Source organism: Ambystoma mexicanum, chromosome 7q (assembly GCF_040938575.1).
Source record: "Ambystoma mexicanum isolate Mex_15411 chromosome 7q, UKY_AmexF1_1, whole genome shotgun sequence".
Classification (NCBI taxonomy): Eukaryota; Metazoa; Chordata; class Amphibia; order Caudata; family Ambystomatidae; genus Ambystoma; species Ambystoma mexicanum.
The window spans coordinates 591,979,368-591,999,138 of NC_090941.1; the positions used below are offsets into that span (position 1 = coordinate 591,979,368).

The following is a 19,771-nucleotide window of genomic DNA, read 5'->3' on the forward strand; positions in this document are numbered from 1 at the left end:
TTCTCTGCCATGTGCGGCTGGCTGATCTCTGCCGACTGCAGTTCGTTTGGAATATGCAAAGGAATGCATATTCCAAACGCAGCGTGTTAGATGCTCTGGAGTCACACACACTGTGCCCTTCATTCTTTGTGTTTACACCCTTGACAACTGGGCAATTTATACATTTAGCTCACTTTACAAGCCATTGTTTTTACACAGCATGTGCTTAACATTTCAATGTTAAGAACTTAACATGGGTCATTTTTATTCACCAGGCCAACACAAGTATCAGTTAGCTGATTAAACCGATGCATTCTTCAAAGAGAATTAACATGCCGCACTGAAAAGTTGAAAACTATTTTCTTTATTTTCATGTATCTTTATTTGACACACCAAAACGTGTTTTTGTATATTACTTTTTAGTTACATTTGGCGCATCCCTGGGAAGATAAACTGCTGTCATTTTCTTGCTTAAGTATTCTAGTGGCTGCTTTGGGGCATGGACTAAATGCATGCGTAGCATCAAAATACTTTAAATTTTCTAAACAATCCAACCACTGCCTAGCGGGCACGCCAGATGGCACCTCATCAATGCAGTGATATGTGTGCAGCAATGATTTGTGCGCTGCACAAGTCACCACCCTGTTGGTTAATGGTGTCTATGTGGTGCTCCCTTATGTAACAGCACATATACCTGTTGTTGTCTGATGTGCCCAATGTCCATAATATAGCATACTGGAATGTTTTGTGTATGTGGCTCGGATGACCATGCCAGCAATCAAAGAAGTTGCCTCAAATTGTACATCCACTTGGCCAAACGCCCTTTCCACACTGCCACACCATGATTTTCACTAGCTGAAGGCCAGTATAAGAGATGCTAATGCCGGCTCTGTTCGAGCATGGGCCTGTTCTTTTTTGCCGAAATAACCATGAGGCCTGCGTAACAGTGAGGAGGTAGTGGCTGAGCAACTGTGGACCATTTACCATGCATTAGAAGCCTGTTTTGTTTAAAATGCTTCATCATATTATTACTGGTCAGGCTAAAGTTTGTAAGAGGTACAATCCTTTCTGTGTAGCCTTTCTGTGCATTGTTTATTCGGTCTCTCTTGTGCAATATCATGTCCTGTCTATGGATATAATTCCCTAAAGATGTTTCTGCATTGGGTTTAGGCATGCTCACACTGAGACCCAGTCCTTATCTAAAATTCTTAGTGTTGCAGCCATTTAATACTCACATCCATAAACTTAAGCTGTCCAAATGAGCATGTATGGTTCATTGTTACAAAAATGTTAATGTTAGGGTGTGTTGTGAACCGTGATGTGAGCACCAAGCCACATCGGTTATGAATTTAGAGATTCACACATACAATCCTTTTATCAGAGACTTGTTTATCCAATATAGAGATCTCTGATCACTGTTATAGTCCTGAAATGCTCTGTGATTTAATGCAAAGCATACAGATATCCTCATTGGTGCTATTTGTCCCCTTTCCCTCTCTCAGAGAGGTATTTTGAAAGAGTACAATAAGAGTGGCCCAGACTGTCCATCTTGGAATGATAACCTGCTATCAGAAAATAATTCATATAGTTAGCCTAGTATTGCCCCGTGCAAAATACTAGTGAGGTGGTACAAACAGAGCACCTGCAACACAGGGCCACTAATCAGTGGGCCCTCAGACCAGAGTAGGCTGGTCACACCGCAGTGTGCCAGTACGGACAGTTTGAAACTGCATTCAGGCACGGCCTTCACTAAGAGCAGGTGACAGAAAAACCATTTACTTGGGCAGCAACATCCGTGTTTTCACATCAGAATTCTTCTGTAAAGTACATGAATTACAATATAATGAAACTAGCTTCATTTATACAGCAATTATTTATTCATATTGAGGAGGGGTTTTGTCGCACTGCACGGAGGAGTAGTTTGGGAGTGACGTGTTGCCAGTCAGGATGGAGGGTGTGGGCGGGCGCATCCTGGTGTTTCGGCCTGGGCACCAAGTTGGCTAGAAACTGCCCTGAATGGTTTGCACTGCTGCAAACGTGGAGTCACTTGGGAACACGTCCTTTGGTACTACCGAGCCCCGGCATGATTCTGCGGGACACACTCCACCCTTTGAACATTAATGCAAGCTTCCTGGGTTTTAGGATCCCCTGATCAGAGGTGTTCTCTTTCGGAAGCCATAAAATAAGCATCAGCCGCACACCACAGGGGAGCCCTAGCAATGTACCTGTGCGCGCAAGTGCCAGACTGCTGGAGCAAAAGTCACTGTTCGTATATTCATTTCGACTTCTGCAATATAATTAGGGGTAGATGACGTCACCATAATTAGGCTGTTTGACCGAAGGAGCGTTCTGTGATCAGCCAATGGGGGCGAGTGCATTTTTCCCAGAGGGTTGGCATTGGACTATTTTAAGTAATGATTGTTGGGATGGGGACAAGTGTTGGTGTATACAGGGGCCCGGGTCGTTGGGGTTTTCCAAGCCAACTAGGCTAGACGTCACTTCCGCTTAGCTGAAAAGCCTGCCTGTCCATAGCGGCATTTAACCTGTCACTCAAAGGCAACTCAATGTCCAGTTCAGAATCAGCATGTGGTAATTGGGTGTTGGTGCTCTGTCCAAATGCCTTAAAATAGAATGTGGTGATTGGTGCGACCAATCTGCATCAAATCAAAGGCTGGCAGTGGCCGCTAATATTCGAAGTTTATGAGTGGCTGTTACGTTTCTTTTCGATTAATCTTGGAACGAATCCAGTGAGAGCATTGTGCGATCCAAAAAAGGGACACCACCAGAAATCGAAATAAGAGACATACAGGTAAGGTGTGTGCTTCCAATTAGTTCCACGGGCAGGGCTCTGATTGTGCGACTTCCCCTCTCTCTTCAAAATGCCTGCATTGTGCATAGGTGTCGGAGCTTGCAAAATGCACACGCGCCAGTTACAGGTCACTGACATGCAGAGCAACCTTGGAAGGCTCTGCGGCACAGCCAGGCTGCGTGGGCACCCCCCAGACTGGAGCTGACAGATGGAAAGTGCTGATGCTCCTGGGGGTGTTGCAGTGTCTCGGGTTGTTGCTTGCTCCCCTCCCACTGCCCTGAAGCCGGTATATAATGAAGGGGCTCGGCAGATCCCCTGCCAGTTCTCCTTTTTGACTAGTCAGCAACAATAAGGGGACGACACGATGAAGCTCCTCTTCCTGCCAGCCTTTGCCCTCTTCTTGCTTTCTGCATTTGACCCCGCAGACTCCTCCGCGTACTATGACAAAATCCTGTCCCACAGTCGAATCAGGGCGAAGAAGGAAGGGTAAGTGTGTCGCTTTTAAATATTTGGCAAGCGTTTGGGGGAAGTTAAGTGAATGAGAAAAGTCATCTGATGAAAATGTAAAGTTTTACTAATGTAGTTATTAAGGAAAATACATGATCCATGGCTTGGTGGGTGGTTCAGGTATACAGCAAGTGGTGCAAACAACACAATAGAAATGCCCTGTGCCCCGTGCACTAAACTAATATAAGTACACCACTGGCCCATTACCTCTTTTGAAATGTAGAATAGATGTGAAAAGCGCAACCATTCATATGATAAATGAAATATTATGCCAGATGTCTTGGCAGCATTCCAAGGTTTTCAGAGTGCATTCAAAAAACGCCTTAAAGTGACTAAAAAACGTTTGCCTGGAATGACAACTGGAAGTGTGAAGCTGCATTTTTACTTAACAACATTCTAGTGTTGGAATACTAGAGAACGAACACACCCCACTAGTGTCTGAGAACCTGAAACATGTCACACTGGATTGTTTCACACTTTTTGTCTTTTGAAGATTAGGGGATTGAAAGGTAGCTGTTTGTGGATAATTGCAAAACGCAGAGCCTCAAATGAGTTTATACAGCCATACAGGAAAGTAGATGCAATCCTTATGCATTGTTTTGTATAACAGTACACAGGGACGGCGTCAGGTCATTTCACGTTTTTCCAAGGGACCTCGAGCCTCACGGGGCCCCCTGCAACTGCCCCCATGTTGCCAGTCAGCTGTCTTGTAACACAGAAATATATGTGTTTCTCTGTTTTCGTTCTGGTGCTTAACATATGCGCTTTGAGCGCTCCCATTACAAGCTGCGTGTGTCTTCCCATTTACAGAAGTGTTCTCGCCTCTTTGAATCTAACAATGGTTCCTCCACGTCAGCCACTTGCTGATAAAGAAGGCTTCAGAGTTCTTCAGTGGTCATTTCGTGTTTCTGCTCCTGCTGGCTGGCTGTCTCGTGATACTCAGCGGCTATTAACCTCATCTTTGTCACCACTGTAAGGTGCCTGAGAGTGTTTTGCGCCTAAGCATGGGGCTCCCAACCATCACGTTGAAATGGGCCCCCACACATCGTCAGCGGTTCTGACACTACCTGCCATGTTAGCCTTCTTTCAGTTGTTCAGCACTGGGTAGTGTGCTTTTAATTGTTGTTTACTGTATTTGCATGTGCACTCATTCTATGCATGCGTTCTGATCAACCCGTCGATTGGTATAATTATGTAAACGAACAGTTCTCATTGTTCAAGATTATTCCAATTCAACACCAGCCATAACAATGTCCCAGCGCCGCATTGTATTTGAGAAATGTGCATGTTGCATGTGTTTTGGTTACCAGTAAAATCAGGCGGAGTTTATTGGGAATTGGCGTCCGTTCCGATGTAAACCGCGGGGGCCCTGCTTCCACAGACAGAGGCAGGGCGGGCGCCTTTAAGACCCGCACGACTGCGGGGCTATTTACTTAGGAGTGTCTGGTATTCCAAATAGTGGCGAGCGGCGGAAGAAAGCGATGATTCGGTTACAGCCCTGGAACAAAGGCACGGCTTCCCACTCACGGGAGCTGAGCCGTGCCTTGGGTGCACAGCAGGGAGGGAGTTTGGCAGTGCTCGGCACCGTGTGGCAGTCACTCGTGCGCAAGGCTTGCCCTTAGACACTGTGAGGGCATTATTGCTCCACTCATAGTAATGGGATGAAGCTGTCCGGGACTGCCCATTTGGACAAGCCAAGCTGAACACGCTCAGTGGGCACAGGTGGTCAACTTGATGCATTTGAAGCACAGTGCACCTAGGGTAAAATGTGGGGGGCAGGGGTTTGGGGGCTACCCTTTCAAATGTTGGGAAATACACTAACCTCGGAGACCGTAGGGGAGGGGCAAACTTATTTGTGTGGGGGCATTATGTGAGTAGTCTAGTGCCGCTTTAATGTTACAAGCAGTTAACGCTCTCCTGCACGTCTGATACCAGACAGTTAAGGCCTGCTGTGAGAATGAGCTGTTTCCTGTTCCCCATTACCCCTACCATCACTCCCCTGACATGCTAGTACTAACCCCCATCACGATTTCTATTGCCTAAAAACGTATGCATACGAACGCAGGTGCTAACAATGAAATGCTTTATGATTGTATTCTCAGGGCCTTTGTTAACAGTGAAGCTCAGGCGCGTTTAATGGCTGTGTCCTGTTCTGTCAGGCCACGGCTCTGTAGGTCAGCCAAGTGGAGTCAACATAGCCCAACATTTCAGGGGGGAGGGTGGGGTTAGACCCCTATCTGCTCAATGGTGCTGGGACACTGATTGTGGTGGCAATGTGTCCAGGTTCCACAACACACAGAAAGTCCTTGTGTAATACAGAGGCCCTCTTCGATATACCCCTCAACTTCTCTGCAGCAGGCATTGCACACGGAACCCCTACTTCCTTGAGATATATAGTATCCCTCCCCCCGTCCTCTAACTAGAGATAAGGCTGGCCCTTACTTCACATGTGCATAAGGTACTTATTTCATTTGCACACGGTGTGCTCTTAAGCAGGGGTGTTGCTAGGTCTGGAAAAGATCCGGGGCTATGCTAATGTCGGGACTGTCGAGACTCGGGCTAGCTACAGCCTTTTGGTTGTAGCTCCTGAGCTTCTATCCTGGGCTACAACCAAAAGATCCCGGGGTATAGCCCCTAGGACCTCCTAGCAACGCCTCTGCTCTTGAGTTTTTTTTGTTGTGTACCCGGCATATGTGCCTGAATATTTTATGTAATTCATTGAATGATGTGATTTTCTGTAAATATGTGCTTTTATTAATTAACCAAATGCACAATAAAGAAAAATAAATAAATAAATAATCAGCATATCACTCAGAGGTGGAAACGTGGTAGAACAAAGGCATCCCCCGGTGCAGAACAAAGGATGCCCTCCGAAAGCTAAACGGCGCATACAGACTCTTTAACACAACTGTACGTAACACCAATTACCAACACGATCCTTTAGAAATAGGACCAGGCGGAAGGGGGGGGTGGCTTGTTTGGGGGGTTGGGGGGCGACCACTCTCTCTGTGAGACCAGGACGCACATAACTGCGGTCCGCAAATGTAACACGTGATCAAGTAGTGCAGCCGAGGTGGGATTTTGCTACTCATGTGTTTTGCAAATGATTGTGCATGGCTGAAAAATGCACTCTTTCTGGAGATAGAGAAGGGATGATTTTGTCTAAGGGCTGTACAAGAGATTGATTATCAGGGCTAAGGTTATAGGGAGGCAGAGTTCCTGTTTGACCCCACGAGACATAGTGGGGTTAAGGGATGGGGCACGGGGGAACCAGCGTAAACCACTGCTGTTGCCAATTAAAATGACTTCTGGAGGACCTGCCAACACGTAAACCAGATAATAAAAGTCATGCATTTGTAATTCAACTGCGCTAATTAAGAGTGGTGTTTTTTTTTCTTCTTTCCCTGCAGCCCCAATGTCTGCGCTCTCCAGCAAGTTATGGGAACAAAGAAAAAGTACTTCAGCACCTGCAGGAACTGGTACCAGGGCACGATCTGTGGCAAGCGGGCGTAAGTATCTGGCCACACGCTTCCCCCGGGGCAGTTTGGGGAAAAGATGCCAGCCCTAGATGCAGACATGTGCATGCCAGTTCAGCGGCCGTTTACAATGTAGTGCTCACGGGACGCTTTCAGGGCATACATGAACATCAGCACGCAGCCACTCGGGTTGTCTGCCTGCCAAAATATCGTCTGTTCTTTAAGGGAACGCCAGGCCCCAAAGGCAGCACGAGTGGCCTGGGATTAAGTGGGAGAAAATCCCTCTTCATATTTATTGACACACATGCTTCTAAACAGGGGTCCTTTAGGCGAATGTGTGCTAAACAGATGTGAGGTGGTGGGTGTAGCACATCGTTTATTAGATTTTTCAAAATGAGGAGCACGGATTAGAAAATATCGATTAATTTCTTCTGTATGAGTTAACCTCCCTGCACAGTTCAATCAAGTGTGTGAAAGAAATAATGTGACATTTTTCGGGCGCCACATTGGCTAGTGGGGCGTGGGCTGCGCTGTTTAAATTGGCTAAGACCGTTAAACAACGTCCCCTCAAATGTGTCGAACTCACTCCAGCCGGGGCCACTACTGCCCGAGGCGCCTTTTTGATTCAGCTCACCTACCTTGTATGTCAAGGAGTAGACTCCATAGCTACATTTGTGCAACCCCTTTCACGTCCCATTGTGTGCTACGCCACACTGCCCTTTTCCCGCCCTCGGCTCCAAGTGCCTCTCACAGACATCTGACTGTAGTCTCACGCGCACTCGTTTCCCCCCTCCCTTAAATCCGAACCTTTCTGTGAAAGTACTCCAAAATAAGCCAGAAGTGGGCACGGCGTGCGAAGGAAACCCGAGCTGCACGCGGGCTCCCAGGCGGGAGCAAGTTCATACATGAGTCACAGGCCCTGAGGGCGCGCGCGCGGGACAGGACCGTTTCGTATTAACGGACCTCCTGCTTTGACTTGAGCAATTCTACTCGCAAATAGGCAAGTCGGTTCCTATCTTTCCTCAAGCCGCGCTCGAGACCAGTGCCGAGGCATAACGGGCGGGAATATTGGGTCCCATTATGGCGGAATGTTACCCGGGGGCATGGGCGGGCTACGTCAGTCTCCAGGGCCGTTTGAAACCTATTCTTTACATACGCACTTACGAGCACTGGGCGTGTTTCTTCGTGTCCAATCGAATACGTTCTTTTAACATCACTCACTTTGTTATAACGTCGACATTTATCTTTATAGTTCATTTTGGATGAAGTGGGGGAGGGGCAGTTAAAGGACAGAGATGAAGGCACAGGCAATAGCTCCCGCAGGTTAGCAATGCCGGTGTTCGTGTTCCTGCAGAGCTCAACTCAGTATTGGTTACACTTTGTGTGCCTGGTGCACACACGTACACCAGATACGTTCCCCGTTATACTGCGCGCAAACCTCACCCATAGCAGCATGCTGGATTCCATTCTGGAATACAAATGCCCCAGTCTTATTTTGGAGCAGTTCCCCTCAGTTGCAAAATATTCATATCCAGCCCTTTGTGTCAGATGAGACAGCCCCATGAAACTTCACTTTTGCACATAGCTTCCAATAGCATTCATTTTACGGTACTCTTTTTCATAATTCCTCATTGTGAAAATGCAACCAAAAAAAATGTCTGGATGTTAGTATTCAATGGGGTCGATTATGCCCCACCCCTTTCCAAGAAAAAAAAACTGTTAATAAATGGTGGTACTGTAATTTTTATTGAACTCTACACAAACTAGCATTGCTCGCAGCCTATTGCACCACTCCCCACTCAGCATTCACCATGTTGCATTTGCACGACATCTAGTTGCTATGTATGGTTCAGGAAGAGAGTGTCAACCAGCTGGACACCCCTTGTTTTGAAAGTGAAAATGTCCCAGATTTTTTTTTTCTTCTTTTTTTTTCCTCTTTACTAACATGTTCATAGTTAGCTCAGAGTTTGCGACAAGTCATGTGCCTCTTTCCAGCATGAAGGGAACCGCCTTTGGTCTTCAGCGAGAACGGGGCAAAGTCCTTCACTTCCCTCGGCACTATTTCCTGGACCAAATGCTGAGGTTCACACCTTTTGAAAAGTGTATCTAAACTGTGTTTGCTGCTGTCATGTGAAGAAAAAAAAACTGGGGAAAGGGCAGTCCTCCTGTATTGTACCCACAGGGTTAATTCACCGTTTGAGACCCCCTGACTGCCTCACGGGCTGGGCTTATCAGCCCATGGAATGGTTACAATCCAACTTTGTATTTCGAATATCCCAAAAAAAATTAATTTACAGACCGCAATATTTAAATAATGAAATTGAGTGAGCCTTCGTTTTAACATTCTTGACCTTATGGGTCCACAAGCCCACAAACTAACTTGAGCAGATCCACTGTGTATGCTAAAAAAAGGGCCATGTGTAGTGGCAGTACACATGCTCGCTACACTTCTTTGCTGGTTCCTTAAAGGGCACGTCAAAAAGGCATATCTCACAAACATGCTAAAACCTACCCCAACCGTTGAACTGACAAATAAAACAACTTCAATACAATATTTGGTGATGACATGTCAGCTCTAGTCCCAATTGTTAATAACTGCCTTTGCGCTGCTTTCTTTAAAACTCTTCACTAATAAAATGTCACCCTGCCTCTGCCCCCTGTGATTGGCTTGGAAAAGCCTAGTTTCCTTGACCCATCGGCAGCAGGCCCATGCGGCTCCAGCTGCAGCAGTCCCATTCTAGGTGAGTGCCCTCTTCTTGCCCCCTCCACCATGCTCTCTTTCCTCTGTGTTTTCATCCCTTTTTCTCTTGTTCTGCAGCTCCTTTTCCTGGTTTCCACCCCAATCCTTCCCCTGGCCTTTCTCCTTCCCTCCTCCCGCCTCTGCCCCATGCGATTGGCTGGTGGGTGTGATTTTAGGGGTGTACGAATGATGTATCACTTAGATGGATTTTGGGAGTAGCAAATGTGGCACACATCAATGGATTTGTGGAGGTAGGAATGATGTAGCTTATAGATGGATTGGGGAGTGGAAAATGTAACACAGATGGATTTGGGGGTAGGAAATGTGACGCACTTAGATGGATTTGGGGATAGGAAATGTGACGCGCTTAGATGGATTTGGGGGTAGGAAATGTGACACACTTAGGTGGACTTTGGGGGTAGGAATGGCATAGCACTCTCTCACTAGCCTTTCCATTAACACAGATGTTTTATGACGGTATCCCCAGCACTCTGAAGATCATAGGGTGAACCGGCTCAATGCACCTTTGAGGACAAACTGTTAATTGCACTAAGAAGATGTATTAGAATTGACCCTCCTGTGCTTATAGATTGGTTGGGATAGCTTGCCACTGCTCTGGGCCCTTGGTTCTGGACCTGATTGTTTCTTGATATAAGCCCTTTTATATGCTTACGGTACCTGTAAGAATAGCCATGGTGTTGTACCTAGATATGCGGGTAGCCTGGCATTGCAACAAGAAACAAGCACATGCAGGTTAACACATGTGTTACACTTAGATCATTAGTATCGTATAATCTTTAGGCCACCCATGACGCTCAAAGATATATGTTGGTAACCCTCCATTGCATGTATAACGGCTTAAGTTAGCTATTGTAACGCACAGTGGTTATATACAGGTATCCTTGATTTTACTCTTAGTGGACTCCTTTGGTTAGCATTCTCAGAACTTCGAAGATATGTAGTAAGAAAAATAGGTAGACTGTCAATTGCACTTAGAGAATCTCATTACACTAACATTCTATGGTAGCCTTTCTGTCCTGCTTAGAAAGATGTTCAAGGAAAGCCAGTCTATTTCACTCGATAGACTTGAGGGTAGTCTGTCCATAGTGTCTAGGAAGTCTGCAAAGCTAGCTGGCTTTTTCTTCCCCACAGACGATCGGATGAGACAGCGACACCAAAGATAATCTCGATCTGAGCTCAAGGTATGTATAAATGCACCACTTTGGTGGACATCTGCCGCAGGCACGGCTATCAATCCAGACACTTTAAAACACAATGACTATGACAAATTCGGTCTAGCTGGTCACATAACCGCTTCACACTGAAAAACCAGACTTGCCCCAACACTTCTGCCATTACAGTACAGTGAGAACCTCTGAGAAATATCGATCTAGCTGGGTGAATATCGACTCTCCTTCACTAGCGCTGCTCTGTGGTGATCTCCTTCAGCACCCATCCACATGCCTGAGCTCTTGGGATGCATACCGGAGCCTAGCCAGCCCTCGTAAGTCCTAATCTTGGCCAAATGCACACACGCATCTTAAGCTTCCTCTAAGAACTTTCCCATACCTGGACTATGGTCCCCAAGGCCATTTCAAGCACAAAACGCTTTGAGACCATACCAATGGTAACATGTGTTGTATAAATGACTACTACAATATAATGCAGTGTTTATATTTGTGCATTTGGCAGACATACAGCAATTTGGGACATAATGACCTATTGTTATCTATCTTTACTCACCTTGTGCCTTATCAACATTTTCAATAAACATAGTTGTAATTTACATCTCTTACCAAATCGGGATGTATGGGGAACCGGTTCGGCAACTCCAAATGGGGCCATTATAGCCTGCTAATGTCCGCATTCCGAGCCATCTGATTGGCTGAGCTGCACCTCCCAGTTGCTAATCCATATAATTTCCATAGAAGAGGTTAACTTAGCTTTCCATGTGCATGGCCACAAGTACTCTGTGGAGGAAGGAGATATGGAAAAAATATACTACTTTAAACACTTTGTAAAATGGCCTTGACTTGGCATTTATAGTGGAGAGTCGAAAATCTGTGCGATTTATATTCACACCAAAGTAATGCTTTTGTTAATAAACAGCTTTACAGTACAGATCCAGAGCATCTGTTCCAATTAGGAGAGCGCCTTTAACTTTTCTCTCTGAGAGGCGTCCAGACCATTCTCCAGACAGTGCCAGAATTCCCCAGCATCCATAGCATAAGATGGACGTCATTCAAATGTCATCGCGTTGGCCTGCTTGCTCAAAGCTCAGTGAATGCCTCCCTCCATATCCAGCTCAGAGTGGACCCAAGCTGGGTCTCTTACAATGCAGCAGAGTTTTGTAGGCCACGAGTAAGGGTCACTGTCGCCTATAAAGTGGAAATGGAGACGCCGTGCATTTCCAGACCAGCCCGTTCAAAGACTAAAAATACTATCTGGAATTTATTGGGTGATTTTTTATATACATAAGTGCTACAGTAACGAGTGTCTGCACTTCCACCGGGATTGTAAAATGAGGCTTAGCTGGAAAAAAAAATAGCATGAGTTACTGTTGCCAGCAGTATGTGGAAAAACTTTTTTTTAACGTTCAAATCTGCTGAGTTCTAGTGAGGGATTGCTGCCAACATTGTATTTGTACGGCTGGGGGGGATCCAATGACATAAAGGGAAAATGAGTGGGTCTGCATGTGGTAATTTGGAGATTTCTGCAAACCCCGCATCTGTTTCCCATTGAAATCTCCCCCAAGGGTACACTACACCCACACGCTGCACATGGACTGGGGCCATGATTATACAGCATAACGTTGTACATTAAGACAGCAAAAAAAGAAAAAAACCGTGAGCCCAGCCACGCTGAATTAAACCAGATGATTGTGTTTTCTTCAGACTATATTTGTACATTATGTATATACTGGAAGAATATACAGATTGTGATGGCATAAAAGGTCACATATGTACTTTTTTATAATACATGTCGTTTTTTGGCTGAATTTGATAAAGCCTATATTGACATTGGGGTGGTCTGGATTTGTTGAACGAACCAATCAAACAGAAGCCATGATCTACAAGGATTAAGAGTCATTGCATAGTTTGACTGAGAAAAGAGACTGATTTGTTTTTTTAATTTAAAAATCAGGAAGTCTCCAACTTGCCAGGCGTGACGTGGTAAAAGATCAACCACCCATCCTTGCAAGTTAAGCATTGTACATAGCGCAGAGGGGCACACGTACCAAGGGTGCTGATGAGTTTGCCATTTCGCAATAAAAAATGGGGGACCTATCAAATCTCATGCCTTATGAGTCTTTCGAAGTACCTCTAATATCACACTCTATGAGATGTGTAATACATCCTGGGTGGGCAGCACAGACACTTGCAGGCACTTGGGAAGAGGCTGGCTACTTTGTCTAGTTTAAAGATACCCCAGGAAACATTTTGGAAACGTGCACTAGGTCATGCAGTCCAACTGCAATGATGCTACAATAGTCAGCACCAATTTCATTGCCACAGTGATATGAAGAGACCTGACATTAAGAAGAGGAAAGGCACGGATGGTCGAAGCATAACAAATGCTATTGCACCAATCTGTGACTTTTAAGAAAAGATTAGGGTCCAGGGAAACACACCGATTGTTGACGGCATTAACCAGCAACGGGAAGCAGACTGTATTACTAGGCAAAAACACACAATGGGGAAAACTGTGACCAGTAGAATCACTCTTTTTCCACTGTTCAGTTTCAGTCCTTCAGTGGCCTTCCATTCTCTAAAGGCACTCATACCGATGACACATTGAGCATCAGCAACGCCCTTACCACCAGTACAATTGGACATGATCTAGGTGTCATCTTCATACTAAAAGCAATGCGATGAACTTCACAATTGAACGAACATATTAAACAATACCAGTGAGAGGTAGAGAAACCCTCTGGGACACTACATGGAGTGTGGTGGTGGGAGGAGATGACAGGTGGCAAGGAGACCGCTCCATACATGCCACCCAAGAAGATTGAAATCCAGGCTGACACTGTGCCCCTAACCCAGACCATGGTCGACAGATTCAAAGGCGACTGAAAACAGTAGAAGTACTATTTGCTACACATTTAAAGAAAATAGAGGATCCACATTAAAACGCTTAAAGCGCTTGTCAGTATGTCAGGGTGTACTAGCCTGTTCTTTTTTGATTCTTGTAACACACAATTATATTGGCAATTCCAACTCAGAAGGTGATCTCTGCTTACCAGGCACCACATTCATAAAAGCTCCATGCTACCAAATATAGTGCACATGTATTCTCTTTGTTTTACACTGTCCTGTAACATCCCAGGGAAATGCCATGTATTTTGGCAACATGACAGCCAGAGAGTAACAAGTACATTCCTGATAAACAGTCTGCTGAAACGAACTTGTTTGCTTACAAAGTGTAAACCTGATTTTGCTTGCCAAATCTGCTACAACGTGGTAGTCGTCTACGACTTGGAGGGAACATTTATACGTACTTCAGAACGATTCACTCTAAGGTTGCAGTTCTGGCATTTGCACAACCCAAGTTATTGTACCTTTCTCATTGGCCTTTTTTGGGATAAACATGAGAACCAGTGCTTTAAAGAAACCCTTGCCAGCATGATGCAGTGGTCACACCAGGTTGCTAATCGCTGGGGTCACTTGGATGTAAGATAGACGGTAAAGGAGTTATAGTAGCCCAGCTCAGATGTTGTTCTCAGGAGATGGCCTCAGCATCTTGACATTTATTTAGTCACTCATACTTCCGTGCCCCCTTCCCACTTCCTGTAGACACAGCACTCTGGAATGACATCACCAGGCAGGTCTTATTGTCACCACAGTCCGGATTGGACTCTTACAGGAGGCCTTAAATGGACAAATCCACTGTGGGAAAATAAGTACATAAGGCGGTGAGACTCCCCACTCCCAAATCTGAATCATCTGTGGACCACAAGAAGAAGGTTTCTTCTGGAACTTTATTAGGGGACATACTGCTCAAAGTCCTCTGTTGCAGAGGTGGAGATAAAGACTTTCAGGGAAGTGGCAAGACCATCCTCTTACCCACTTCAGAGGACCATATGAAGTAGCCTGCTTTTGGAGGAAGCCTGCCTGCTGCTGAGAAACTGTTAAACAGGAATCTGTTTACTGAAAGCATCAGCTCTTCGAGCTATTCTGTGGTAAACATCCTGGCTGGGAAGGGCAAAAATAGGACTTACCTTAACCTCTTCGACCATAGGCAGGTCCTCACAGCAACCCAACAATCACACACATCTGTCATTGTCTCTCCTTTCATCATTAAGATACTTCATGCTGTCTCGCACACCTTTCAAAACCCTTTCACACACTGCAAGAACTCACTGTAGCTGCTTTGGACATGCAAAGTCTCAAACCTACTCAATATTGAAGCTCAGTCACTGCTTCCTCTGCATCTTAGACCCATCAACCATCAAAGCACTGCTGAACAGACATTGTGCAGTGTCTCCCAACTTCCTCAAGCTTTGATCTGTTGCTGTTGGTAAACCGCATAGTGTTGTACCCAATCGACCTGCTCACTGGGCCTCATTACTACGTTGGAGGTAGTCATGGCGCTACTAGTGCCATGACTACCTCCAATACCAGTATCATGTCCGGTCCCGTTCAATGGGGACTTACCAGTCTATTCCGACCTTTGCGGGACCGGTAAGTGCCCATTGAAAAAGCCATTCCCCATTCCCATTTGAGCCCCCATAGGGCTCAATGGGAATGGGGAAGGTGCTAATAACGGTACCGCAAATTGCGCTACTGTTATTAGCTCTGAAGTCCCTTAACGGGTCCCTTTCATAACGCCTGGTAAAACCAGGCGTTAAGGAAGGGACCCGCTAAGGGACCTCGTAGTAGGGGGGTAAGGGATTACCGGCATCAGTGCCCTACCGGTACCGGTAATCCCTTACCACCCACCTTGTAATGAGGCCCAACTGACTCAATGTCGAATTGATGCCTCAGTGAGAAATACGACTCCCAGATCAATGCTGTCAAGCATAATAAGAACATTTAAGTAATGTCCAGCGGTTCTGTACTCTTTGCCTAGTGTCAAGGGTCTTGAGAAAATGTAAGACCCCCCCACTCCACTCCTTTCTAAAGCACAACTTCAAACATGAACATTACTGCAAAGCAATTTGCCTACAGAACCCTATCTTTATACCCAGAGTGCCGCCTTTCACCCAAAAGTCTGCATATTCTGTGTACTTCCTCACACAGTGGGCTGTAGTGTCTTTAATAGTGTTTGTGTATTTGTAGTTCAATTGAAAAGTACTACTTTATTTTTCTAGAACCTTGATTGGAGAATTCCTTTATTTTGGTTCCACAGTACTATTGTTGCTTGATTGCGTCTCTGTTAGCATCCCCCCCCTTGAACAGCAAAATCTTGCCTTATTCAGGTATATCATTCCTGTTGTGCCTAATTGGGGTCGTTGCTGGTTTAGTAGTAGTGTGGGCTTGAGTACGAGTATATAAACCAGGACTTATTCCCGTACTCGTGCAAGCAGTAGTCATTTCTTAACAGTTGTACAGAATCTTTCTTCATAAGGTCGAAGACAACACCTTCTGGCAACTAGTGATTCAACACAAGACATGGCAAGGAAGTCACAAACATACCCACTTACTGAAATAATATGGGAGGACAAGTGTCCATGTGGAACTCTGTCTTTGTACTGTTAAGAAATGGCCTTACTCTAATAAGGTTAAAGGTGTGAAGGCACCAGACAAAGGAGTAGGCCCTGCATTCCACCTACACGTACATGACACTGCATACTTATGGCCCCAGTTTACATGTCTATAATATCTTAACTAAATATGGGTATCGTCATCGATATACAGCGATTTACACTGCAGCACAAGAGCTTAGAAAATGCGATTTAGGCATGAAACATGTGTCGGCTTGTGCCTGATGGCACACCTAAGATAAAATCTTAGCTATGGATTATCTAAAATATTGTTATACCCATCCTTTTTATAAGATTATTTCTTGTGCTTGTGTATCACAGGCTCAGAAGCAGTTTGAGGAGAATACTCCATGACTAGTTATCTCTCTGTACCACACATTAACAACCACCAGGGTCTTGGTTCTATAAAGCAGTAGGACAATGTAACACATAGGAAGCAGAGGTGTAAGAGAACCTAATGTGTGAACTGGGGGCAAGGATGAAGAGTCCATCATATGCCACCAGGTACTTATAATACATTACTTAAGAAACTTACATTGCATTATTGCATACACTGTTCCTCTCAATAACCCAGCATGGTGAGAGCAATGCATGTTCAAATGCACACACAGTATAGTCAAAGTTGATGAATCAGACATAATAAACTATGATTACTGAATGATACTGCATGGTGTAACATTACCACGTCCAGCAGTTTTGGGAGATCACAACTCCAACAGGACAATGAAGCATTAAGCTTAAATATGAGAGCTTTCAAAATAGGTGCCAAGCAATTCAGGTAAGATGACTAATTTCTGGACTTAAAAAATGACATGGGTTGGGGCCATAGTACAGTGAAACATAATATGACTGACATTCAAAAAGATACGTGGCCAAGGCACTCAAAACCTCTGGTGCAAAATCCAACAATAATAACCCAGTAGGGACCTCCAACCCAATCTGTTAACTATAAGGAAGATTATTAAATTAATCTCTGATGACACATAAACACATTAGATCAAGTTTCCTTTAACCATAATACAGAGCCATTGGCAGTGTAGATTACAATTACATTACCTTCTCTGTTAAAAAACACATTTGCGCAATGCATCATGAACACTAGCAGGGATAACAGTGAATCAAAAATCTAACTAAGTCCCATAAACCTTGTTAAAGGCCAAACCTCACCCACAGTCATGCCTGTTCACCAGCCCTGGGACTTGTGAACACAAGAACACCAGAAAGTTCCCAGCTCTTCTTCAAGACTTCCCAGCATGCACAGGCAAGAAACAGATTCAAGATGGGTCAAGCTCCAGTTTCAGCTAACTACATGGAGCTGCATTGCGAGTTAGAGGGATGATCCTACTGTGTGCGTTGAATACCACCTGTAACTTCAGACCCACCAATCCATTGAGTGAAACTATTGTGAAACATAGCTGAAAGAGGTTGCAAAGGGGAAGGGGCAGGCCCCTGTATGTGATCCTTCATTTTGCAGTCAGAGGTGGGAGTCTGGATAGAGCAGTGGTGGAGTGTGGCGAATGAGAGAGGTGTGCAGGAAGAGATCCTATTTGGGAAGAAGCTAAAGAAGAGGGAAGTTGTTAAAGGGATGGCAGTAATGAGAAGGAGGTAACTTGAAAGGGAGAATAGAGAGTGTCTTGGGAAGAGCGAGGTAGGGACAGAGAACAATCGAACAAGTTAGGGGCAAAAGTAAAAAGGGGAAAACAGATACATATTTCTTGGAGGTAGTGAGAGAGAACCAGGACAGGTGGAGGTAAAGAAACCATGGAGGTACTGAGAGAATTGAGAGAGGCAGTGGTAACAAATGGGAGAAGGTGGTGAATCATTGAGAAGAACAGATGGGGATAGAGCAGCAATATGATGTTCATGAACAGGAGGGAGACAAACATAAACATCTAGAGGAGGAGGTGTTGAAAGAGCAGGAGAAGGAGGAGCGAAGAGTCTCAGAGGAAGAAAGGTGAGAACAAGAGAGGAACATTGTTGAGACCTTTAGAAGAGGCAGTGGCGACCACCTGGAGGAGGTTGCTAGCCATCTGGATGAGTAGGTCGTGAGACACCAGTAGGAAGGGTTGCCAAGAAAGCAAGAGGAGGAGGTGATAGAACAAAAGGGGGTGAAGAAACACCATATGAAAGAAGGTGAGAAAGGATAAAAGAGTAACACGAAGAGCTGATGTATTCAGAGGAGTTAGGGGTAGAATTAACCAAAGTGAGAAACAAGAAAGAGAATTTCCTGTGCAGGAGGTGTCAGAGCGATAGATGCACAGACTCAGCTAACATATGGGGACCAGTGGGAATGAGAAGAGATATGTGCACCTGGTGAAGCAACAAGGGGGTGATAGGAGTTCAGAGTAAGATGATGCCATTTGAGAAGAGAAGGTGAGAGGTCCCAAGACTGAAGACGGTTATGAAGGTTGCATGAGAACAGCTAGAGTTTTTAGATAAATGTTAGCCAAAATTCCCAAATGCTAGAGATATAACTCCCTCCCTCCATAGCCCCAGCCAAGGACCTGTTGCACATCCTTTAGACTGTACATGATGTACTCACACCCGCGGTCACAGAGATTTGGGGATTTGCTGAAAGGTAACCATTGAAAGGGCACTGCAAGAAGTCACTGAAGCATGTGAAATAATTCAACCTTGGACATTGTGACAATAAGTTCAGGGAAAAACTGTGTGTGACTCAAAATCTCTCCAATGATTGCCATGACAGGGCATGGCCTTTTGAGATGTTGAAACCTGGACCTTGCTTTTATTTGCTCTACTAGTTTGAACCCACAGAGAAGACATCAAGTTACTGTTGTTCTCAATTAATGCATTTCGATGTGCTGCTCCACTGAAATCAAAACCTGTTAATTTGGAACTCATTAATTCAAGATGAAAAGGTTCTGGGAGTAAATGGACCCAGAAAAGTGTGGTATCCAGATTGTCATGCATGCCACGTTCCTGCACCCTCTTTATTATTTTGTTTAACTTTATTTGTTAGAACACTCCAAATAAACTACACCATTATAAGAGGCAGTGTTCGTGGCCTGCCTTTTTAATAACAAGTTTTAAAGAATCTTGAGGATGTCACGTTTTCTTGGCTGTTTCCTGATGACAAGAGCATTAGCCACCTTGAACATTCGCATGAAGTACCCTAGAAACATCTATTTTGCCATTGAAAAATAATGACCACAATCATCCAGGTAGGCCATTTCTTTTTACTCTTGACACATAGACCATGCGTGGATTCTTGCTTTACATTTGGATACTTGGTTCAGCCTTATCCTTCAGATGCTTTAAAAATCAGTTTAAAGATCCTGTGTTTACATCCTCTGGCAGGCTTGATCCTGTGTTCACCACAATGGACACCTTAATACTCTTTCAGACTATAGCTAATGTGCTAGGTTTGATTGCTCCAAATCTATACAGCTATTCATATTTAAAATGTGTAAACTGTCAGGGTCCAGAAAACCACCCCGGTTCTCCCAATTCTCCTGTACCACTTTATGGTCCCTTTCATGGCATTACTGTGATAGGAATAATCAATGAGTTCAGAAGTAATGGTTTTAAAGTAT

General features: G+C 44.8%; 1 protein-coding gene across 16 annotated transcripts in view; it reads left to right on the forward strand.

Annotated features, from left to right (window-relative positions):
* Positions 1-2,907: 2,907 nt before the first annotated feature.
* The window catches only part of POSTN (periostin), a 106,753-nt gene continuing 89,889 nt past the window's right edge, over positions 2,908-19,771 (forward strand). For all 16 annotated transcript variants that reach the window (XM_069640500.1, XM_069640501.1, XM_069640504.1 and 13 more), the window contains exons 1-2: positions 2,908-3,274; positions 6,706-6,804. In XM_069640500.1, the coding sequence (XP_069496601.1) occupies positions 3,153-3,274; positions 6,706-6,804 (221 nt within the window). In that variant the 5' untranslated portion in view covers positions 2,908-3,152. The remainder of the gene's footprint in view (positions 3,275-6,705; positions 6,805-19,771) is intronic.